The 24,883-nt window shown below is 46.1% G+C and overlaps 1 protein-coding gene across 1 annotated transcript in view; it reads left to right on the top strand.

The window, feature by feature from the left end:
* The first annotated feature begins 386 nt into the window (after positions 1–386).
* Positions 387–24,883, top strand: part of LOC110499037 (rho GTPase-activating protein 22-like) — a 42,301-nt gene continuing 17,804 nt past the window's right edge. The window contains exons 1-3 of the mRNA XM_021575868.2: positions 387–841; positions 14,855–15,054; positions 16,540–16,627. Of these exons, the coding sequence (XP_021431543.2) occupies positions 799–841; positions 14,855–15,054; positions 16,540–16,627 (331 nt within the window). The 5' untranslated portion in view covers positions 387–798. The remainder of the gene's footprint in view (positions 842–14,854; positions 15,055–16,539; positions 16,628–24,883) is intronic.

Below are 24,883 nucleotides of genomic sequence, written 5' to 3'. Positions count from 1 at the left end.
TCTTAAATATTCTTGAACTGCACTGTTGGTTAAGGGCTTGGCTTGTAAGTAAGCATTTCACGGTGAGGTCTACGCTTGTTGTATTCAGCGCATTTGACAAATAAAGTTTGATTTGATCTGTATAACAGGAAACAGAGTGAATTATGCTATGCTACTTGATGAAGTTAAACAATCATTCCGACTAGCCTTCCTGGTTGATCTTTCGTAAATGACGTAGTGAGGAAGAGGTAGACACCAGTGAGAGAAACAGAAGGAAAAGGAAGAACACAGGCAGAGGAGGAAAAAGCTAGAAAGAGAGAAACATTAGTGAAAAAGAGAGAAGCACACGGCTTTAACCAATTAAGCGGGTAGCTCCCAGCCATAGAGAGAGGAAGTGACAGGGATATAGCAGCTCTCCTTCTTGTGTGTTTCAGCCCCATTGAACCTGCGATGGGAAGGACATTCTAATCGCGTTTACCGGTCGGTGTGGTATAGTAGTAGTGGGATGAGATCCACCCTCCCTCCCCCCTACCCACCAGCGTGGTCTCCCCGGCGATGAATAATGTAGAAGGGAGGGGTGGAGGCCACTGAGCGTGTGCAAGGAGAAGGGATCCCTCCCCCTTCAGCCCCAGCCCCCTAGCCTGCAGCTGCTGCTGGTGCTGCCTATTACAGAAGGTCAGTGGGAGAGAGAAGAGAATAGAGGGCAGACAGGAGAGGATGGTGTGTTGAGAACGAGGGATAGAGAGAGAAAAACGAGAGGGGTGGGGTGCCGGACGGACGAATGAACATGCTGAGAGGAGAAAGTGTCGTCCTCCAGCGATGACAGCAATGCTGAGTCCCAAGATCAGACAGACCAAGAGAGGTGAGCGAGCTGAGAGCGATGTATTTTTCTCTACCACTACTATCGACCCACACTACTGCTATATAGTGTATGTGAATGGAGCACATGGGCGGTACACATAGATCGTTCTACTATGATGCTGTCAATGACATCATCATCATCTCCTGCTTTATCTTGATGATGCTGACCAGATGCTTGTCTGTCAGTTGCTGCTTTTGATGTTTGCGACATTAGCACGAGAATGTGAATGACAAAATGATGCAGGTGTGAGAAGATTTCATGAGAGTTAATATGAAATGATGGAACAGGACTGATATAGAGAGGTCCCTTTGCAATCCGTATTCTCTTATTCTCTCTAAAATGAGATCAAATTGAGAGCGTATAAGAAACTAGATGGATTAATTAATTCATTAAAAGATATAAAAAATAAAATGGATTCAATTAGGTTTGTGGTTCTAAGATAGGCACATTCTCTGCATAGCTTTTGTAATTGGTACGTAAAAATGGCTTATTTTTATTCATTCAACAAAACACATGAATAAATACCATTTTCGAAGTCCTGGTCCATTTAAATATATTTCCTGGTCCATGGTAATCTCTTTAAATAGCCCACATCTCAGCTGTTTCACTCTCCCCATCATCATGCCTTTGAAGTACATTACCATGGTTTTGGGGTGAGATAGCCCACTACTGTAGTATACTACACAGCATTGACAGTAGTATTACTGACAGATGAGCTACAGGCACAGTAGTAGACACACATACATACTATGCAACAGAATATACAGCATAGATACAGTACACACTAGGGCTAGGAATTGCCAGGGACTTCACGATACAATATTATCATGATACTTAGGTGCCGATATGATATGTGCTGCGATTCTCACGATTGCGATTCAATACTGCAATTTTACTGCAATTTGATGTTCCAAACATATTGCTCACTGTACAAGAGAGAGCATGAAAAAATGAGTTTTGTTCAGTCATGGAAATAAAAGTGCTGAAAACATGTTGGCTCACTATTTAAAAAGAAGATGGAGAACAAGGTATAGGATGAAAAATACCAGAGTTCTGGCACAGGGACAGCCGGCTAGCACTAGCTAGCACTACCTCAGAGTAGTATTGATATAAAATCGTCCAAAATGATATTGCGATATGTAACTTTAATCCCTTTTCCCCCCCACATCACTAGAACACACACACACACACCAGCATAGCAGTGTTACACCTCACTGCAGCTGAACATCGCGGCACAGTACTCACCCATTGATTGATGGTATTAGTAAAGCTGGTACGCAATATACATTACTCGTGATGAACATCCTTGGCAGACTATTCTCTAGGGTCAGGGAGTACATGCCATATACAATGAGGAGGAGGACCACCAATCTACTACATCTTTCATTGAAGATCACTATAAATCATATGGAGGAGAATAGTATGTTTGGGTTAGAATCTCAGAGCGACTGTGAGGGCGAACCATCCATTTACTTAACTATAAACATACAAAGAAATACTCTGAATGCGCACTTCGTAGCGAAATTAATTGCTAGTATTTTGTGTAAACGCAACAGTCCCAATGTTGTTTCTACGACTACTTACAGACTGGAAGAGACCACATTTTAGCTACACCCATGACAACACAGGGAATCAAATCAAATGTTATTTGTCACATGTGCCGATTTTCAACTTGTGTAGACTTTAATGTGAAATGAGTCACTGATAGGAGAAATGGCTCAGTGTACCCTTGGCCTACACACACACACACACACACACACACACACACACACACACACACACACCGACTCAGATAATTGGGCAGTGTATTCCAATGCACCCATGGATTGCAACATCTGATGCAAACTACATTACACTTATAGAAAAACAATATGTGCTATCTAGATGCTCCCCACAGGAGAACCCTTTGAAGAACCCTTTTTGGTTCCAGGTATAACTTTTTGGGGTTCCATGTAGGACCCTTTCTACAGAGGGTTCTACCTAGAACGAAGAAGGGTTCTCCTATGGCAGTGGTTCCCAAACTTTTATAGTCCCGTACCCCTTCAAACATTCAACCTCCAGCTGTGTACCCCCTCTAGCATCCAGGGTCAGCGCACTCTTAAATGTTGTTTTTTCCCGTCATTGTAACCCTGCACACTATACGATACATTTATTAAACATAAAAATGAGTGTGAGTTTTTGTCACAACCCGACTTGTGGGAGGTGACAAAGAGCTCTTATAGGACCAGTTCACAAATAATAATGAATATTTTTGCTCTTTCTTTAACCATCTTACGTATTAAACCATATTTGTTCATTGAAAATTATGATTTTTTATTTACTTAACTAGGCAAGTCAGTTAAGAACAAATTGTTATTTACAATGACAGCCTAGGAACAGTGGGTTAACTGCCTTGTTCAGGGGTAGAGCAACAGATTTTTACCTTACCAGCTCAGGGATTTGTTCTAGCAACCTCTCGGTTTCTGGTCCAATGCTCTAACCACTAGGCTACCTGCCACCCCAATGAATAACTCACCACAGGTTAATGAGAAGGGTGTGCTTGAAAGGATGCACATAACTCTTAATAGCGCGATTTGCCAAGGCCGGATACTCTGAGCGCAGCTCAATTAAGAAATCTGGCACTTGCTTCTGATTAAATTAAATTCCCACAGAACCGCTTGTTGCAATTTCGACGAGGCTCTCTTGTTCAGATATTGGTAAGTGGACTGGAGGCAAGTCATGAAAGGGATAACGAATCCAGTTGTTTGTGTCATCCGTATCGGGAAAGTACCTTCGTAATTGCGCAGCCAACTCACTCAAGTGCTTTTCTGTATCACATTTGACATTGTCCGTCAGCTTGAGTTAATATACACACAAAAAAATCATACAATGATGGAAAGACCTGCGTGTTGTTCTTGTTAATGCAGACAGAGAAGAGCTCCAACTTCTTAATCATAGCCTCAATTTTGTCTCACACAATGAATATAGTTGCGGAGAGTCCGTGTAATCTTACATTCAGATCATTCAGGCGAGAAAAAACATCCCCCAGAGAGGCCAGTTGTGTGAGAAACTTGTCATCATGTAAGCGGTCAGACAAGTGAAATTTATGGTCAGTAAAGAAAACTTTAAGCTTGTCTCTCAATTAAAAAAAACGTGTCAATACTTTGCACCTTGATAACCAGCGCACTTCTGTATGTTGTAAAAGCGTTACATGGTCGCTGCCCATATCATTGCATAGTGCAGAAAATACACGAGAGTTCAGGTGCCTTGTTAAACAAAGTTAACCATTTAAACGTCTTTTAAGCTGTCAGGCATTCCCTTGGCAGCAAGAGACTCTCGGTGGATGCTGCAGTGTACTCAAGTGGCATCGGGAGCAACTGCTTGCACGCGTGTTACCGCTCCACTATGTCTCCCTGTCATGGCTTTTGCGTACCAGTACAGATACCAACATGAGCAGCAGCTACACTTGGCTACATATGGACCGTTAGTGGAATTCCAGCGAGAGAGTAACGGTTAATGTGATTGGATGTTAATTATTTGACTAGGCTACCTGTATTTGACATTGTGTTGTGATTTTGCTGAACACTAGATGGTTTAATGTTATTTTTGGCAGTGAAACGAGGCTACTCAGGCGAGAAAAAAACCTAATCCAAATGTATAGCCCCATTGGAAAATATACATGGACACATGGAAACTGGAAAACAAGACTCATGACGCTTCCCCCAAATGTCTGTTTAGAGACCCCACAACACCACGCTGTGTTATGTCTGTGTCATGTACTGTCATGTTGTCTTGTCTCTGTCCTTTCCCTTCACCCTGTCTCCCTCTGCTGGTCGTGTTAGGTTACCTTTTCTCCCCCGCTTTCCCCCAGCTGTCCCTTGTCTCCTCTAACTACCCATTCACCCCGTTCCCCACCTGTTCCCTTTTTCCCTCTGATTAGGTCCCTATATCTCTCTCTGTTTCTGCTCCTGTCCTTGTCGGATTCTTGTTTGTTTGTGTCATTCATGCCTGAACCAGACTGCCGTCATGTTTGCTGTAACCTTGTCCTGTCCTGTCGGAATCTGCCGGTCCATCTGAGCCTACCTATGTTTGGTAATTAAAGAAGCTCTGTTTAAGTTGATTCGCTTTTGGGTCCTCATTCACGCACCGTAACAGAAGAATCCGACCAAGAATGGACCCAGCGACTTCGGATCCTCTCCACTCAGCCGTCGAGATCCAGGGAGCGATGCTAGGCAGACACAAGCAGGAATTGTCTGCTGCTCGACATGCCGTTGAGACCCTGGCCACCCAAGTCTCCAACCTCACAGAACAGGTTCACCATCTCCGCCTCGATCCACCGGCCACTTCCAGGGCTTTCGAATCTCCGGAGCCCAGAATCAATAACCCGCCGTGTTACTCTGGGGAGCCCACTGAATGCCGCTCGTTCCTCACCCAGTGTGATATTGTGTTTTCTCTCCAGCCCAACACTTACTCCAGGAGCACTGCTCGTGTCGCCTACGTCATATCTCTCCTTATTGGACGGGCTCGTGAGTGGGGCACGGCAATCTGGGAGGCAAGGGCTGAGTGTACTAACCAGTATCAAGACTTTAAGGAGGAGATGATACGGGTTTTTGATCGATCTGTTTTTGGGGAGGAGGCTTCCAGGGCCCTGTCTTCCCTATGTCAAGGCAATCGATCCATAACAGACTACTCTATTGAGTTTCGCACTCTTGCTGTCTCCAGTGGCTGGAACGAGCCGGCCTTGCTCGCTCGTCTTCTGGAGGGTTTCCGCGCAGAGGTAAAGGATGAGATTCTCTCCCGGGAGGTTCCTTCCAGCGTGGATTCCTTGATTGAACTCGCTATTCGCATTGAGCGACGGGTTGATCTTCGTCACCGAGCTCGTGGAAAGGAGCTCGCGCTCTCCGTCGCCTCCCTCTCCGCATCACTACCATCTTCCTCTGCCGGCTCGGGTGCTGAGCCCATGCAGCTGGGAGGTATCCGCATCTCGACTAAGGAGAGGGAACGGAGAATCACCAACCGCCTCTGTCTCTATTGCGGTTCCGCTGGTCATTTTGTCACTTCATGTCCAGTAAAAGGCCAGAGCTCGTCAGTAAGCGGAGGGCTACTGGTGAGCGCTACTACTCCTGTCTCTCCTTCAAGATCCTGCACTACCTTGTCGGTCCATCTACGCTGGACCGGTTCGTCAGCTTCCTGCAGTGCCTTAATAGACTCTGGGGCGGAGGGCTGTTTTATGGACGAGACCTGGGCTCGGGAACATGACATTCCTCTCAGACAGTTAAAGGAGCCCACGGCCTTGTTCGCCCTGGATGGTAGTCCTCTCCCCAGGATTCAGCGTGAGACGCTACCTTTAACCCTCACTGTTTCTGGTAATCATAGTGAAACCATTTCTTTTTTAATTTTTCGTTCACCTTTTACACCTGTTGTTTTGGGCCATCCCTGGCTAGTTTGTCATAATCCTTCCATTAATTGGTCTAGTAATTCTATCCTCTCCTGGAACGTCTCTTGTCATGTGAAATGTTTAATGTCTGCTATCCCTCCTGTTTCCTCTGTCTCTTCTTCACAGGAGGAGCCTGGTGATTTGACAGGGGTGCCGGAGGAATATCACGATCTGCGCACGGTGTTCAGTCGGTCCAGGGCCACCTCTCTTCCTCCACACCGGTCGTATGATTGTAGTATTGATCTCCTTCCGGGAACCACCCCCCCCCCCCGGGGTAGACTATACTCTCTGTCGGCTCCCGAACGTAAGGCTCTCGAAGATTATTTGTCTGTAGCTCTTGACGCCGGTACCATAGTCCCCTCCTCCTCTCCCGCCGGAGCGGGGTTTTTTTTTGTCAAGAAGAAGGACGGGTCTCTGCGCCCCTGCATAGATTATCGAGGGCTGAATGACATAACAGTGAAGAATCGTTATCCGCTTCCTCTTATGTCTTCAGCCTTCGAGATCCTGCAGGGAGCCAGGTTTTTCACTAAGTTGGACCTTCGTAACGCTTACCATCTCGTGCGCATCAGGGAGGGGGACGAGTGGAAGACGGCGTTTAACACTCCGTTAGGGCACTTTGAATACCGGGTTCTTCCTTTCGGCCTCGCTAACGCTCCAGCTGTCTTTCAGGCATTAGTCAATGATGTCCTGAGAGACATGCTGAACATCTTTGTTTTCGTTTACCTTGACGATATCCTGATTTTTTCACCGTCACTCCAGATTCATGTTCAGCACGTTCGACGTGTCCTCCAGCGCCTTTTAGAGAATTGTCTTTTTGTGAAGGCTGAGAAGTGCACTTTTCATGCCTCCTCCGTCACATTTCTCGGTTCTGTTATTTCCGCTGAAGGCATTAAGATGGATCCCGCTAAGGTCCAAGCTGTCATTGATTGGCCCGCCCCTAAGTCACGCGTCGAGCTGCAGCGCTTTCTCGGCTTCGCGAACTTCTATCGTCGTTTCATCCGTAATTTCGGTCAGGTGGCAGCTCCTCTCACAGCCCTTACTTCTGTCAAGACGTGCTTTAAGTGGTCCGTTTCCGCCCAGGGAGCTTTTGATCTCCTCAAGAATCGTTTTACATCCGCTCCTATCCTTGTTACACCTGACGTCTCTAGACAGTTCGTTGTCGAGGTTGACGCGTCAGAGGTGGGAGTGGGAGCCATCCTTTCTCAGCGCTCCCTCTCTGACGACAAGGTCCACCCATGCGCGTATTTTTCTCATCGCCTGTCGCCGTCGGAACGTAACTATGATGTGGGTAACCGCGAACTGCTCGCCATCCGGTTAGCCCTAGGCGAATGGCGACAGTGGTTGGAGGGGGCGACCGTTCCTTTTGTCGTTTGGACTGACCATAGGAACCTTGAGTACATCCGTTCTGCCAAACGACTTAATGCGCGTCAGGCGCGTTGGGCGCTGTTTTTCGCTCGTTTCGAGTTCGTGATTTCTTATCGTCCGGGCTCTAAGAACACCAAGCCTGATGCTTTGTCTCGTCTCTTCAGTTCTTCAGTAGCCTCCACTGACCCCGAGGGGATTCTCCCTGAGGGGCGTGTTGTCGGGTTGACTGTCTGGGGAATTGAGAGGCAGGTAAAGCAAGCACTCACTCAAACTCCGTCGCCGCGCGCTTGTCCTAGGAACCTTCTTTTCGTTCCCGTTCCTACTCGTCTGGCCGTTCTTCAGTGGGCTCACTCTGCCAAGTTAGCCGGCCACCCTGGCGTTCGGGGTACGCTTGCTTCCATTCGCCAGCGTTTCTGGTGGCCCACCCGGGAGCATGACACGCGTCGTTTCGTGGCTGCTTGTTCGGTCTGCGCGCAGACTAAGTCCGGTAACTCTCCTCCTGCCGGCCGTCTCAGGCCGCTTCCTATTCCCTCTCGACCGTGGTCTCACATCGCCTTAGATTTTGTCACCGGACTGCCTTCGTCAGCGGGGAAGACTGTTATTCTTACGGTTGTCGATAGGTTCTCTAAGGCGGCTCATTTCATTCCCCTTGCTAAGCTTCCTTCTGCTAAAGAGACGGCACAAATCATCATCGAGAATGTTTTCAGAATTCATGGCCTTCCGTCAGACGTCGTTTCGGACAGAGGTCCGCAATTCACGTCTCAATTTTGGAGGGAGTTTTGCCGTTTGATTGGGGCTTCCGTCAGTCTCTCTTCCGGCTTTCACCCCCAGTCTAACGGTCAAGCAGAACGGGCCAATCAGACTATTGGTCGCATCTTACGCAGTCTTTCTTTTCGCAACCCTGCGTCTTGGTCAGAACAGCTCCCCTGGGCAGAATACGCCCACAACTCGCTTCCTTCGTCTGCGACCGGGCTATCTCCTTTTCAGAGTAGCCTCGGGTACCAGCCTCCGTTGTTCTCATCTCAGTTCGCCGAGTCCAGCGTCCCCTCCGCTCAGGCTTTTGTCCAACGTTGCGAGCGCACCTGGAAGAGGGTCAGGTCTGCACTTTGCCGTTATAGGGCGCAGACTGTGAGAGCTGCTAATAAGCGTAGAACGAAGAGCCCTAGATATTGTCGCGGTCAGAGAGTTTGGCTCTCCACTCAGAACCTTCCCCTTAAGACGGCTTCTCGCAAGTTGACCCCGCGGTTCATTGGTCCATTCCGTATCTCTCAGGTCATTAATCCTGTCGCAGTGCGACTTCTTCTTCCGCGATATCTTCGTCGCGTCCACCCGGTCTTCCATGTCTCCTGTGTTAAGCCCGTTCTTCGCGCCCCCGCTCGTCTTCCCCCCCCCCCCCCCCATCCTTGTCGAGGGCGCACCTATCTACAGGGTCCGTAAAATCTTGGACATGCGTCCTCGGGGCCGTGGTCATCAGTACCTAGTTGACTGGGAGGGGTACGGTCCTGAGGAGAGGAGTTGGGTTCCCTCTCGGGACGTGCTGGACCGTGCGCTGATTGATGATTTCCTCCGTTGCCGCCAGGTTTCCTCCTCGAGTGCGCCAGGAGGCGCTCGGTGAGTGGGGGGGTACTGTCATGTACTGTCATGTTGTCTTGTCTCTGTCCTTTCCCTTCACCCTGTCTCCCTCTGCTGGTCGTGTTAGGTTACCTTTTCTCCCCCGCTTTCCCCCAGCTGTCCCTTGTCTCCTCTAACTACCCATTCACCCCGTTCCCCACCTGTTCCCTTTTTCCCTCTGATTAGGTCCCTATATCTCTCTCTGTTTCTGCTCCTGTCCTTGTCGGATTCTTGTTTGTTTGTGTCATTCATGCCTGAACCAGACTGCCGTCATGTTTGCTGTAACCTTGTCCTGTCCTGTCGGAATCTGCCGGTCCATCTGAGCCTACCTATGTTTGGTAATTAAAGAAGCTCTGTTTAAGTTGATTCGCTTTTGGGTCCTCATTCACGCACCGTAACAGTCTGAAACACCACTGAGGAAATACATCTGGCTGGAATGACAGAATAATGAATAGAGTACTGAAAGGCTTTGTCATTCTCGTTTCATTTAAGACGATATTTGAGACGATGTTTGAGATCTCACAATACACCAATTGCGACATTAAATCAAAAGAGCTCAAACGAGTCTCTACCGACCATGCTTATGGCCAAACCAAATTAAGTCAAATCAAATTGTATTGGTCACATACACATGGTTAGCAGATGTTAACGCAAGTGTAGCGAAATGCTTGTGCTTCTAACAAATTCACAATGACTACCTCATACACACAAATGTAAAGGGATGAATAAGAATATGTACATATAAATATATGGATGAGCGATGGCCGTGCAGCATAGGCAAGATGCAGTAGATGGTATGGTGGTAGATGGAATACAGTATATGCATATGGGATGAGTAATGTAGCATATGTAGACATTATTAAAGTGGTGTTATTTAAAGTGACTAGCAATACCTTTATTAAATCCATTTATTAAATATATTAAAGTGGCCAGAGATTTGAGTGGTTGTTGTTCTTGACAATCTTTTTGGTCTTCCTGTGATATTGGGTGCTGTAGGTGTCCTGGAGGGAAGGTAGTTTGCCCCCAGTGATGTGTTGTGCAGACCGCACCACAGTTGCCATACCAGGTGGGGATACAGCCTGACAGGATGCTCTCAATTGTGCATCTGTAAAAGTTTGTGAGTGTTTTAGGTGACAAGCCAAATATCTTCAGCCTCCTGAGGTTGAAGAGGCGCTGTTGCGCCTTCTTCACCACGCTGTCTGTGTGGGTGGGCCATTTCAGTTTGTCCGTGATGTGTATGCCAAGGAACTTAAAACTTTCCACCTTCTCCACTATTGTCCCGTCGATGTGGATGCGGGGGTGCTCCCACCGCAGTTTCCTGAAGTCCACAATCATCTCTGTTGTTTTGTTGATGTTGAGTGAGAGGTTGTTTTCCTGACACCACACTCCGAGGGCCCTCACCTCCTCCCTGTAGGCCGTCTCGTCATTGTTGGTAATCAAGCCTACCACTGTAGTGTCGCCTGCAAACTTGTTGATTGAGTTGAAGGCGTGCATGGCCACACAGTCATGGGTGAACAAGGAGTACAGGACAGGGCTGAGAACGCACTCTTGTGGGGCCCCAGTGTTGAGGATCAGCGGGGTGGAGATGTTGTTTCCTACTCTCACCACCTGGGGGCGGCCCGTCAAAAAGTTCAGGACTAAGTTGCACAGGGTGGGGTCGAGACCCAGGGTCTCGAGGTTAATGACGAGTTTGAAGGGTACTATGGTGTTAAATGCTGAGCTGTAGTCAATGAACAGCATTCTTACATAGCTATTCCTCTTGTCCAGATGGGATAGGGCAGTGTGCAGTGTGATGGCGATTGCGTCGTCTGTGGACCTACTGGTGCGGTAAGCAAATTGAAGTGGGTCTAGGGTATCAGGTAGGGTGGAGGTGATATGTTCCTTGACTAGTCTCTCAAAGCACTTCACGATGACAGAAGTGAGTGCAACGGAGCGATAGTCATTTAGTTAAGTTACCTTAGCTTTCTTGGGAACAGGAACAATGGTGGACATCTTGAAGCATGTGGGCACAGCAGACTGGGATAGGGATTGATTGAATATGTCCGTAAACAGCCCAGGCCAGGGTTAACACGTTTACATTTTTCACTCATGTTGACCGCGGTGACGGAGAGCCCACAGGCTTTGGTAGCGGGCCGTGTCAGTGGCACTGTATTATCCTCAAAGCGAGCAAAGAAGTTGTTTAATTTGTCTGGGAGCAAGACGTCGATGTCTGCGACAGGGCTGGTTTTCTTATTGTAATCCGCGATTGAGTGTAGACACTGCCACATACGTCTCATGTTTGACCCGTTGAATTGTAACTCTACTTTGGCTCTATACTGACGCTTTGCTTGTTTGATTGCCTTCCGGAGGGAATATCTACACTGTTTGTATTCGGTCATGTTTCCAGTCACCTTGCCATGATTAAAAGCGGTGGTTTGCACTTTCACCGAGTCAGCATATACGTCAATGTTGTTGTCTGATGTTACCTGGAACATATCCCAGTCCACGTGATTGCTTCAATCTTGAAGCGTGGAAACCGATTGGTCACACACCTCCAGGACGGATGTGTGTTAGGGATGAATGGCGTGAAACCGGTTACCGCCCAAAACACTCCCTTTTCCCGGGATAAATAACTGTGAGAAGCCAGTGAATTATAATAAACTATTTATATGAACAGCATGGTGTAAAATGAAACTGTTAAATTGTATTCAATGTTTAAACTGTCTTCTCTACGGTGCCTGTATGATGAATCATCAACGCTCAACAGACAGACATCTCAGTATGGAGCGCAGTTCAAGATGCATGTAGACCTATCATCTCATTATGGCATCATTTTTTATTTTTAGGCCAACATCTGCTGCAGCATAGTCTATTCTACAGTAATATAAAGACTGAATGCGGGTCTAATTTACCCATCTCCATCTGGCTTTTGGGGGTCACTCCGTTCAAATTGCATCCAAAATTGATAAAGCTGTTCTAGATTGATATATAGCCCAATATATGGATGTCCTAGCCTACCTCTTTCAGGTGATACATTCAATTTAGTATTAGCTTTATATTTAGCTAATTAATGATGGGTCAAGCATAATAAGCTTCTAACTTAGAGCCTCTGTCTCTTGTGCAATACGCACCTGTGCTCCTTAAAAAAATTAGGAGTCCCATGAAGGAAAAGCTAGACTAGAATAGCTTGCTGGACATACTGGTTTTTTTTGCATTTTTTTTTAATACCAATACACTATTTGAAAAGGGATGCAAGCGCTTGTTTGCTGAATGTTAAATACAGCAGCCTATAGAACTCGGGTAGTTTGAAAGAAGAGCGAGTAGTGAGACGGCAGTAGGCTATAGCAGCTATTTCTGCAGACCCATAACCTTTCAATCTTCCTGAAGAGAAGTGAAAGTCTTTTGCATCTAATTCTACGGTAGTCTTATATTATTCAAGGATGTCATTAGAATGATGCAGTTAAGGACGACAAAACTCATTTAATTTACTGTTGAACGCAAGGAAGGAATGAACGACAAAGAGAGAAAGAGGAGCTATGCTAATAACATTAGGGAAAATACAATATTATGAAAGGTATTTTTGCGTCAGCCAACTAATTATACAAATAGGCCCTATTATATTTCAAAATTAAAGTCAAATTCGCTAGCCAAAACTTTGTAGGTCTCATGTGCTGCACCAGAATGGCATGTTCACTCCCTGCTTTATCGTGGTTTGAATGTTGTGCGTCATTCAAGTCAATATAATACAGTGTAATACAGTGCAGTACAGTAATATAGCTCACAATCCAGAAGATCAGCCTACTGAAGCTAGTTTCGTTTATTTACCCAGGAGAGCATAGAGCTAGCTACATCTATGGGCTTTGACATTTTTCTGTCATGCAAAATGTGCAGTAGCCTATAGGCCTATCATATATTGGATAATGGCACAATCTAGGCTTACAAAATGTATTTCATGTGTGGCTCATTGGGCTCAGGTAGCACCAGGCTTGAATTTATCGATCAAAGCTTTAGGCGCTTTTATAATGCTTTTGAATGACACTTTTGGGTTTTGGCGGGAAGAACTGGGTTAGCCACTCAGAAAAGGGATTTATTCTCGGGATGGAACATTTGTAAAATAGCCGGGGAAATTTTCAACACTAGTGCGTGTACAGTATGTAATTACTCTAATGAGGCTTCCAGGCAAGCACACGGGGCTGTGATTGAGTGGGGCCAGCAGAGCACCCAGAAACAGGGATGGAGGTAGAGAGAGATGGACGGACAGTTGTCGACGGAGACAGAGCGAGAGAGAGAGAAATGGTTCATGTGATATATGGCGGCCCCTGCTCCTCTGATGAGTGTAACCCATTAGGAAGGGAGCCAGGCAGGCAGCCATGGCAGTAGGAACGGAGGGGGACAATGACGGCTAGGTTACGGTGGCCATGCTATGTTGTGTCTGGTGCTGGGGGCAAGGAGCCGCAGCCCAACCCATAACCACAGAGTATAATAAACAATGACTGTAAATGTAGGTTTGATTTGAAATTGGATTTGATTCGAAATGAATGGACAGTTAGAACTATGAATTAATGCCAATAAAACATGGTGAGTGAGGCCAGGGAGGTGTTGGGAACTGTCTTTCCAGGGTGTCTGCATCATAGCCATACTACAGCGTTTCCCCATCCTTAGGGTCGGGAGTTCTCCGGGAGAAGAAAGGGAGAATAAGAGAGAAAAAAGGGGAAGAATAAACATTGATTTTCATCCTCCCTCCCCCCTCTAAGCTGAGCAATGATCCTGAGTGTGTCACACAGGAGGTCCAGCAGAGAGGATGTCTGCAGGATTGATTCCTATAAATTATACATGATCATCAAATTGCTTGTCTTGTTTGCCTTTGCCGCTGTTTGGCTCTGTGGGAGGTGTTGCTGAGTGGCTATTCTCTCAGGACGGTCAGGTCTCTAGAAGCTGAAATCAGTTTTTTTTGTTTATTTTGTCAAATGTCACGATTAATGCATGGACTAGTAAAGACCAGATTTGACTTTCTGCACAGGCTGTACTGTTTTAAGTAATCTTGCGTGTGTCCTGTATCAAGCTAATTTCATGAATTGCATTGCGTAAAGGACAGACTGGAACTGATACGGGGACCGTGTGTGAATTCAGAGCCTCCAGACATAGGAAGCCTATAAACTGCATCTGAAACAGTCCTTGACTGAGCTCACGTTACACTAAAACCCAGAGTCAATCCCAGGAGGTCTTATTATCACAGTTCAAACTGGTTCCTGGTTCTGTTGGTCTGCCAGAACAGACAATAACTCTCTTCCAGTGGCTTTAAATGAATTGCTTAGATCACCTGAGGCCTTTCCTCTCTTCCCTGTGCCGGGTGGGTCTCCAGCCACCTCTACCCAGGGGAGGAAGGGGGGCCTCAGCCTCAGCTCCAGGGCAGGACGTGGTGCGTGTGGTGTCTGCCTCACCATGGCAACCCTAGAGCTGACACACACTATGTGTATGTGCCTGTCTCACTGTCTGTCTCCCCCTCTGCCTGTCTCCCTGCCTGCCTGCCTGCCTGTCTCCCTCCCTGCCTGTCTCCCTCCATGCCTGTCTCCCGCTCTGCCAGTCTCCCTCCCTGCTTATGTGTGTATTTGTATTCATGTGTGTATGTCTCGACTCTCCAGCCCGGTCCAAGAGCATGGTGATGGGGGATGTGTCCCGGGGCCCATGCCGGCCATCCTCCCCCAGTCTCCAGGAGGGGGCTCTGAAGGCTGGCTGGCTGAAGAAACAGAGGAGCATCATGAAGAACTGGCAGCTAAAATGGTTTGTCCTGCGCTCCGACCAGCTCTACTTCTACAAAGACGAGGAGGAGACCAAGCCACAGGTACTGAACATTCACACCTAAGCTCTTCTTCAGTTCATTGCAGAGGTTCGCTGAAGTCCTTTATTCGGTTTAATGTGGGACTTTCGCTATAGTAGCTACTGTGGCTAGTTCAGATCCTCTCCAATAATACTTTGCTGTGGTTTTTTTCATCCGTTGCTTAGAAAAAATAGGTCAAATGAATTGTCTATATCACCACCTAGCATGGATAGATAACATTGCCATCGTGCCCTGCCGAGAAGGAAAATCAGGATGAAACATAGTTCTGATACCGTCGCTCAATTTTGGTCATGACATTTTGGCATGGCCATGAAAGAGCTATGCGGTAATCAGGCAGACAGTTGTTTCAGGACCACCACACAGCATCAAGCCAGGAAAGGGTAATGAAGTGATCCAACAAAAGACAGCAGGTGGTAGTCGGTGGCCCAAAGCTTCCAGTGTTCAGTGATCATCTTCTTACATTCCCGGGCCTGATATCCGAGCACCTCCATTGATTTCCACAGGCGTTCCCACTTGACTGCTGCCCTTTTAAATGCATACCTGTCTCCCCAACACACACACCATTGAGTTCTTTCAGGCTGGAGAAGCTCTGCATTAAGGCCTGGCTGAATGACTGAAGGGTTTGATAGGCACCTTTTAATCACAGGCCGTCAATAGTCATCCAGCCAGTATTGATTTCCCCACACACACACACACACACACACACACACACACACACACACACACACACACACACACACACACACACACACACCCGCCCCTCCCTGCGCGGTAACCAGGATGTGTGTGAAAGTGTCAATCTGTCCGCTTTTTCCCCCATCTAATCAATAGAAATTGGAGCAGGGGGCTGTGTAAGCAATTCACACAGCAAGGTCTCGCACTGAGATGAAAGGAAATGATAACTGAAGGAAGGGAATTTGCATTTAGGCAATCTACAGACATTTTTTTATCATGTAGAGCAGGCCATTAAGGAATGGCTTGGTGTTTAGAGCCACAAAGGTTGCTACAAGACATCTCCAGAAGGGAGAATAATCTCAGATTTTGAGTTCCGTCTTAATTCTCCTCAGTCATTTGTCCCCATCCATATTCAAGGCACGTTGGGAGCTCTGCTGGGCTGCTAGCCCTGCCCTGACATGCTACCAATTTGTTGCCATGGCGACTACTGTGGACAGCTTGATCTCTGGTTTGGCAGATCCCATCCTGTTTGATGAGGGATGCTGCCAGACTGGTAGAATGAGACCGGCTTTCCTTCTGAGTAGTCTCTAAAGGAACAGGCCTCGATGACGTTGTTTAATTACTATTGATCTCCATTCAGTAATCTGTACACCTTCATCCTGAAAGAGATGAAAGATATATATATATATATATAGAGAGAGATCTTCTGTCTATTTTTTATCAATGTTTGTGATTTAAACGATTAGAGTTTAATCTCACTGAGGTATTGTTAATATTTGGTTTTTGAATGGATTCTGTGTTTGTTTATTCCAGGGCTGCATACCTCTGCAGGGCTGTCAGGTGAACGAGCTCACCGCCAACCCAGAAGAACCAGGGAGACATATTTTTGAAATCATTCCAGGTGAGATAATCCATCAACACCACAGCCTCTCCTCCTTTAGCAGAAAATACATGTGTTGCCAGTCAGGCACATGTCTGACTCAAGATTTTATGAGGAGGATATTTAGCGTATTGCAGTTTCCTCAATACCACACTGAGCCAGCAGGGAGCAATGCTGATGTTTCACAATGGAGACTGGAGATGCAGAGCACAGACGCCATACTGACTGGTAGATAAGCTTGCACGCAACACACTGCAATTACACTGTGTACAAAACATTAGGAACACCTTCCTAATATTAAGTTGCACCCCCTTTTTCCCTCAGAACAATTAGGCGGGACATGGACTCTACAAGGTATCGGAAGCGTTCCACAGGGATGCTGGCCCATGTTGACTTCTATGCTTCCCGCAGTTGTGTAAAATTGGCGCTATGTCCTTTGGATGGTGGATCATAATTCATACACACGGGAAACTGTTGAGTGTGAAAAACCTAGCAGTGTTGCAATTCTTGACTCACTCAAACCGGTGCGCATGGTACCTACTACCACTCACCCCCTGAATGGCACACACAATCCATGTCTCAATTGTCTTAAGGCTTAAAATCTTTCTTTAATCTGTCTCCTCCCCTTCATCTACACTGACTGAAGTGAATTTAGCAGGTGGCATCAATAGGGGATCATTACGTTCCCCTTGATTCACCTGGTCAGTCGATGTCATGGAAACAGCAGTATATCACCCCCTAAGAATTGCATCCCTGTGGATGTTAATCTCTTTCGTGACAAAATCTCCAAACCAAGACTTCAGAATCAGAACTAATCACTGAGAATGCTTTGATGCATCAGTATGGATTCCAGCTCCTTGGTGAATGACATTTTAATACAGGGAAGAGAGAAAAGGGAATATTCTAATCTTGCCCAGGCATACTGACCCCAATAGCTGGTTCTCATGACTATCTTTTTTAAGGTTGACATCTATGTAAACGTAACCAGTGTGAAAGGGTTAGCTTGTTAGCGGTGCGCACGAGTAGCATTTAAATAGTTGACGTCACTCACTCCGAAACCTTGAATTAGTTGCTTCCCTTGCTCTGCAAGGACTGCATATTTTGCGGAGCGATAGGTAATGATGCTTTGCGTGCGACTGTCGTCGAAGTGTTCAGAGGTTCCCTGGATTGAGCCCAGGTTGGGGGCGAAGGAGAGGGACGGAAGCAATACTGTTACATGTACACGGACAATACGCAGCTTTGCCCGGGGGCGAGTGTGCTGGAAAGACCCTACGCAGTCAACTCTTCACGTAGATATTGCAGCAGAGTGTGACCCCAATCAGCCTTTACTGGCTACGTGTGGATGAGCTCGGCAGGCAGCACACAGGCTGTCAAGGTCATTTCTGAAGACCATTTAAACAGTGGGACAGCAAGAACACAATGGAAAGGGGACTGCATTTCAATCGGAGCTGTGCACTTTAGAAGTCTCTCACTCTCAAACCCAACTCAGCCCATACATGCTCATTAGAAGATATTCAATTCTCAGGCCCTTGAGAGAAACTAGGTGTTTTTTTTTTTCTTCTCCCTCTTGCTTTCTCTCTTACTCTGCTTAAATGAATGCTTTTCGCTTCTCAGCCTTGAAATGAACAACCACTGAGTGCTCAGATTGACTATGGCGTTACGATAAAGATCCACTCTGGCAATGGGGTTGGGAAACAAATATTACTGTAAGGCTTCAACAGAGGTGCGGGGAAGCTTCCTGTGTACTTCTGGCAATAGGTCAAGAGGGGCCACTGCATTCACCCACATCACCCAAAATGTCTCCATATGGAGTCAGATCCACTCTGGACCGATGGTCCGGTCCTCATTCATACTATCCATTTCAGAATCGGTTTCGGGCAAAGAGCAGTGCCTGCAATTCATTGGCCCATTTGGGCTTTTGACTGTGCCATCTAGGGTGTTAGAGAGCCTCTGAGGTTACTGTCTGCATAATTCTCCTAGCACTTTTGAGAAATGACTCTGAGCATCTTTTGCCTTCTGTTACCACATCACGTCATCCTTTCAGAGTAGGGCTGCGCAATTGTTCTAATTCACATCGAAATTGCAACATTGACACATTGACATCCACGTTTATAGCTTACTCAGTTGTTTTCCCCCTCTTATAGCTGTTTCCTACACACACCAAACCCCGCCACCTGTCGCTCAAGTGGTGCAGTTCATCGTCTTAGCTGTTAGATCTACTATAAGTTTGCATGCGGTTCTGTTAAGTCAAATGCAGTCAAGAGATTGTAACAAACAAGAACAATGCTGCTTTCCACTTAGTTTTTTATTTAATCATTCTATTGCTATGATTCCAACAGTTTGCCTAAGTGTTTAGATCTGTATCGCAGGTGAAATCGCAATATTTGGTTAAAAAAATGCTATTCGATTTTTTTGGCCCGTATCGTTCAGCCCTATTTCAGAGTAAGGCTAGGCACTAGGGTGTTCCTGGGTCTCAGTTCACAGATTCTCTCTATGCATGACCTCTGCCAATAAACGTCCTTGCGGGTTGTGTTTGATGTGGACACTTTAAGGTCCTTGCCCTGTCCAAATGAAAGAGAAGCGAAGGCCCCTGCAAATTGGCATTAACTCATCAAGGGTACAAATATGCCTAGCTTGATTTTTTTCCCCTCCAAAATTTGGCAAGAGATGATGCATTGATACATGATACATCTACACTCATTTCCTCAGGAACATCTATGGTGATAGATCCTGTATGACCAAATTAACCTATCTGATAGCACCTTTTATATCCTCATATCCAAGACTACAATTAAACTGTTTAGGGAGCCCTCACACATTTTAAAGGTAAAATATCCTGCTTCCTTTCCCTCTAATATCCTTGGGACCAAGAAAGCAATGAACCAAAACGTAGCCAAATCCAACAACCCTTTTCAATATCCTTTAAACTGAAGTAGCTATGTGGCTATTACTGAAAGCCTATCAGAGTAAGGAAACAGTTATAATAATCTGTGCTTTTTAAATGCACTCTGTGCTTTAAGGGGATACTCAAGGCCAAGCTTCCTTTTGTGTTGGTCTCTAGCCATACAACCAGCTGGGAAACAACAGCCTGTAAAGGATGGTGCACACACACACACACACACAAGCCTGGGTAAACAAGACAATTTCAGCTAATTAATTATTGTAGGCTACTTGTTTAGCCAGTGCAAACACACACACACACACACACACACACTTGGAGCCTGTCCCCTACCCCCAGCACCAGTCCAAGCCTTGCAGAAAAGCTCAGCTTTATAAAGAAGAGCTGTTTGCTAGAAGGGAATACAGCTCTAGACAAAGAACAGTGGTCCTGTCTTTCTAGGCTTGCACAACTTTTGATTAGCTAGTTGTCAGTTCATTGCCTATAAAGCACCCCACTGGCTCAGAACAATGAATGGGGGTACTAAAAAGATCTTAGTATACCATATGAAACTACTTTCTAGTGCCCTCTGACATTTGCATATTACCCTGTGGCACTAGCAGTAGAAAAGCGTGTGATCTTGTTTACCTGAGTAATGTGACCCAGGTTGAAAAAGTCAACAATATTCATGCATGCCTCCCTTTCATCTGAGCTTCATTGTGGGCTCTCCTTACCTGATATGCATAAACTGTCAGTAACTACAACAATGGCTCACTTCATGACCCCAGACAGTGTTTCAAAAGAAAGTAATGGAAAGTAGCTAAAGCGCTGTTTTGTCTATGTCTATGGACAGCATGCTGGAATTTGTGATGGAGGATCTATAGATCTATAGATGGGTCTTGCGGTGCCCTTTAGGCTAGCAACAAACCTACACACATCACTCTTTCTGGTCACTTAAAGCAAAGGGAAAACACAGAGGCCTACTGTAAAAATGGGTGAGTAGGACAAGCTAGCCAACAGCAGAGTGTGATCCAACAACATGATTACAATGATCAAATTGTATTGGTCACATACACATGGTTAGCAGATGTTAACGCGAGTGTAGCGAAATGCTTGATGCTTCTAGTTCCGACAGTGCAGTAATATCTAACAAGTAATCTAACAATTCCACAACAACTACCTAATACACACAAATCCAAAGCAATGGAATAAGAATACGTATATATAAATATATGGATGAGCGATGGCCGAGCGGCATAGGCAAGATGCAATAGATGGTATAAGGTACAGTATATACATATGAGATGAGTCATGTAAGATATCTAAACATTATTGAAGTGGCATTATTCGAAGTGACTAGTTGTAATGATCGACGCCGGCGATGAGAAGCAGGTAAGGGGAGTCAAACATTTAATCGGGATCAAACATGAAACAAGACAGGAACAGTGTCAGCACACGGCTATACAAGGATATATGGACATTAATGTAGAAGCAGGGAACAGAGTGGGGAACCAGACAGGTATAGGGAAGGTAATGACAGAGGTGATTGAGTCCAGGACAGTCCAATAACCACTGATGCGCGTGACGGGGGAAAGGCAGGTGTGTGTAATGATAATGGCAGGAGTGCGCAATGCTGGGGAGCCTGGCGCCCTCGAGCGGCAGGGGAGAAGAGCGGGAGCAGGTGTGACACTAGTGATCTATATATTAAAGCGGCCAATGATTTGAGTCTGTATGTAGGCAGAAGCCTCTCTGTGTTAGTGATGGCTGTTTAACAGTCCGATGACCTTAAGATAGAAGCTGTTTTTCAGTCTCTCGGTCCCAGCTTTGATGCACCTGTACTGACCTCGCCTTCTGGATGGTAGCGGGGTGAACAGGCAGTGGCTAGGGTGGTTGTTGTCCTTGATGATCTTTTTGGCCTTCCTGTAACATTGGGTCCTGTAGGTGTCGTGGAAGGCAGGTAGTTTGCCCCCGGTGATGAGTTGTGCAGACCGCATCACCCTCTGGAGAGCCTTGCAGTTGTGGATGGTGGAGTTGCCGTACCAGGTGGTGATACAGCCTGACAGGATGCTCTCAATTGTGCATCTGTAAAAGTTTGTGAGGGTTTTAGGTGACAAGCCAAATTTCTTCAGCCTTCTTCTCCACTACTGTCCCTTCGATGTGGATAGGGCTGCTCCCTCTTCTGTTTCCTGAAGTCCACAATCATCTCCTTTGTTTTGTTGATGTTGAGTGAGAGGTTGTTTTCCTGACACCACACTCTGAGTGCCCTCACCTCCTCCCTGTAGGCTGTCTCGTCATTGTTGGTAATCAAGCCCACTACTGTTGTGTCATCTGCAAACTTGATGATTAAGTTTGAGGCGTGCATGGCCACACAGTCATGGGTGAACAGGGAGTACAGAAGGGGACTGAGCACACACCCTTGTGGGGCCCCAGTGTTGAGTGGAGATGTTGTTTCCTACCTTCACCACCTGGGGCCGGCTCGTCAGAAAGTCCAGGACCCAATTGCACAGGGCGGGGTTGAAACCCAGGGCCTCAAGCTTAATGATGAGCTTGGAGGGCACTATGGTGTTGAATGCTGAGCTGCAGTCAATGAACACCATTCTTACATAGGTATTCCTCGTCCAGATGGGATAGGGCAGTGTGATGGCGATTGCATCGTCTGTGGACCTATTGGGGTGGTATGCAAACCGAAGTGGGTCTAGGGTGGCAGGTGAGGTGGAGGTGATATGATCCTTGACCAGTCCCTCAAGGCACTTCACAATGACAGAAGTGAGTGCTACGGGGCATGTAGTCATGTAGTTCAGTTATCTTAGCCTTCTTGGGTACAGGAACAATGGTGGCCATCTTGAAGCATGTGGGGACAGCAGACAGGGATAGGGAGTGATTGAATATGTCCGTAAACACACCAGCCAGCTGTCCTGCGCATGCTCTGAGGATGCGGTTGTGAGGGTTAACACATTTAATTGACTTACTCACGTCGGCCACGGAGAAGGAGAGGGGGAGCCCGCAGTCAGTGGCACTGTATTGTCCTGAAAGCGGGCAAAGAAGGTGTTTAGTTAGTCTGGAAGCATCAGTGTACGTGACGTGGCTAGTTTTCTTTTTGTAGTCCGCAATTGCTTGTAGACCCTGCCACATACGTCTCGTGTCTGAGCCGTTGAATTGCGACTCCACTTTGTCCCTATACCGGTCATTGCAGTTTAGACTCATACACTATTAGAAAGAAAGGTGCTATCTAGAACCTAAAAGGGTTCTTTGGCTGCCCCCATAGGATAACCCTTTGAAGAACCCTTTTTGGTTCCAGGTAGAACCATAATGGGTTCCATGTAGAACCCAGAAGAGCTCTACCTGGAAGCCAAAAGGGTTATCCTATGGGGACAGCCGAATAACCCTTTTGGAACCCTTCTTTTCTACGAGTGAACTATAGATCACCATCACAAATCTGGCCAATCAGAGGCGTCCCAATTGATTCGCAACGTCTGTTCGTTTTCCAGAGAGTGTGTATGTGGACTGGGGAGGTTTGTTTGGGAAGGAAGGGTAGAGGAGCCCATCTAATCACTCCACACACAGCAAACTGCCAGGGAGGGAGAGGGAGAGCAAGGCCAGGGCACACAAGGAGAGATTAGCGTACACTCCTCCTCTGGTATCTATCTTTCTCTCCCTAGGGAAACCAGGGGATAGAGATAACTACTGCTAGTGAATGTTAGTGAATGAGAGAATCTATAAATGAAGAACAGGAAGAAGTGGGACTTGTTTTTCGGGGCTTGTTTTTCCTGGCATTGAGCATGCCTCACTGGCACCGCCTGCCCAGTAGTACCTGCATGTGGATAAGGATACACGACCTCCAGGAGGGCAGCACGTACCCTATTCATGCCCCAGCTGTAACACTGCCAGCTCCCCTCAGTGAATCATGGGAATAAGGCTGGCCTGCTGTAAGCCCACCAGGCTCAAACAGGAACACCTGCAAGGTAAAGCTAGCTACCTTTTTAGAGTTATATTGTAAATTATTGTCATTTGAGTACATGTAATGTTCTGTAATTATATTGAACAGCTATGGGCTAAATGATGTTCATCTGTCTGTTGTCGATTTCATTTGTTTTGTCCATAATCCAGTATGCCATACCACAAAAAAAGGTTTACTTTGTAGGGGAGCTAGAGTGGCAAAAAAAAAGTGTTTTTGTTTTGTTGGTAGTGGTGTTCTGTTGTTGTATGACGTACTGCATTCAGGTTTTGTGAATAGTCCTTCCTTTCTTTTGAAGGGCACGCTTTTCTGATTATCCAACAAAAGTTGGTAGAAAACAATATCATGTTCTACAACCAATCATAGCTGCTCCAGAGGACATGTTTTGTTAAAACATGTACATACTATAATCCATTTAAAAAGAAACGTAGTATATGCCAGAATTATCGTGATGTTCCCTCACCATGGTGACCCTACACACAGTTATTTGGGAAACATTATACACAACAGGTGTGCTGCACTTCATAAACACCCCTGCACAAAGGTCAAAGGTCAGTGAATCAATTCCCAATCCTCAGAACAATCATCTGGACCATTATTCACACTGTCAGTGGCCACACACACAAAGACACACAACACCGCTGCTTATCACTAACTGCAGGTGTCTGCACCTCCCAGTCAGTTAACTATGTTCACACAGTCAGTGGTGGAGCAAGAACTCAATTGTCATACTTGAGTAAAATAGATACCTTAATAGAAAATGACTCAAGTAAACTACTTGAGCAAAAGTCTTAAATGATCTGTTTGGAAATGTACAGTGATGTAAAATCACTCAATTGTCATACTGCAGGGGCTCATTCCAACTCAGACATTATTTACAAATTCAGTATTTGTGTTTAGTGTGTCCGCCAGTTCAGACACGGTAGGGATGACAACCAGCGGAGGCTGCTGAGGAGAGGACGGCTCATGATAATGGCTGGAATGGAGTCAATTGTGTGGTATCAACCACATGGAAACTGTCCACAGTAGCCTCCATTGATGACAACGCGTTATATCGATATGTGTGTGGATTTTGACCATATTGCTGTCCTGCCTGAGCATTCTAAATGTAACTGGTACTTTTGGGTGTCAGGGAAAATGTAATGGAGTACAAAGTACATATTTTCTTTAGGAATGTAGTGGAGTAAAACTAAAACATACATATTAAAGTAAAGTACAGATACCCCAGATACCCCAAAAAATACTTAAGTAGTACTTCAAAGTATTTACTACTTATGTACTTTACACAACTGCACCCAGATAAGAAGAAACATATTTTTCATCCCTTATCTCCCCTCTCTTCCACTAAGGATCCATCCATCCACAAGCACAGTGGGCAGTCTGACATTTACCGACCAGAGGGAATCATTATCATCAAAAATGACCTTCACTGCAGTTTTCTGTG

This window comes from Oncorhynchus mykiss, chromosome 20 (genome assembly GCF_013265735.2).
Source record: "Oncorhynchus mykiss isolate Arlee chromosome 20, USDA_OmykA_1.1, whole genome shotgun sequence".
Lineage (NCBI taxonomy): Eukaryota > Metazoa > Chordata > Actinopteri > Salmoniformes > Salmonidae > Oncorhynchus > Oncorhynchus mykiss.
This window is presented reverse-complemented; position numbering and strand designations above follow the sequence as displayed.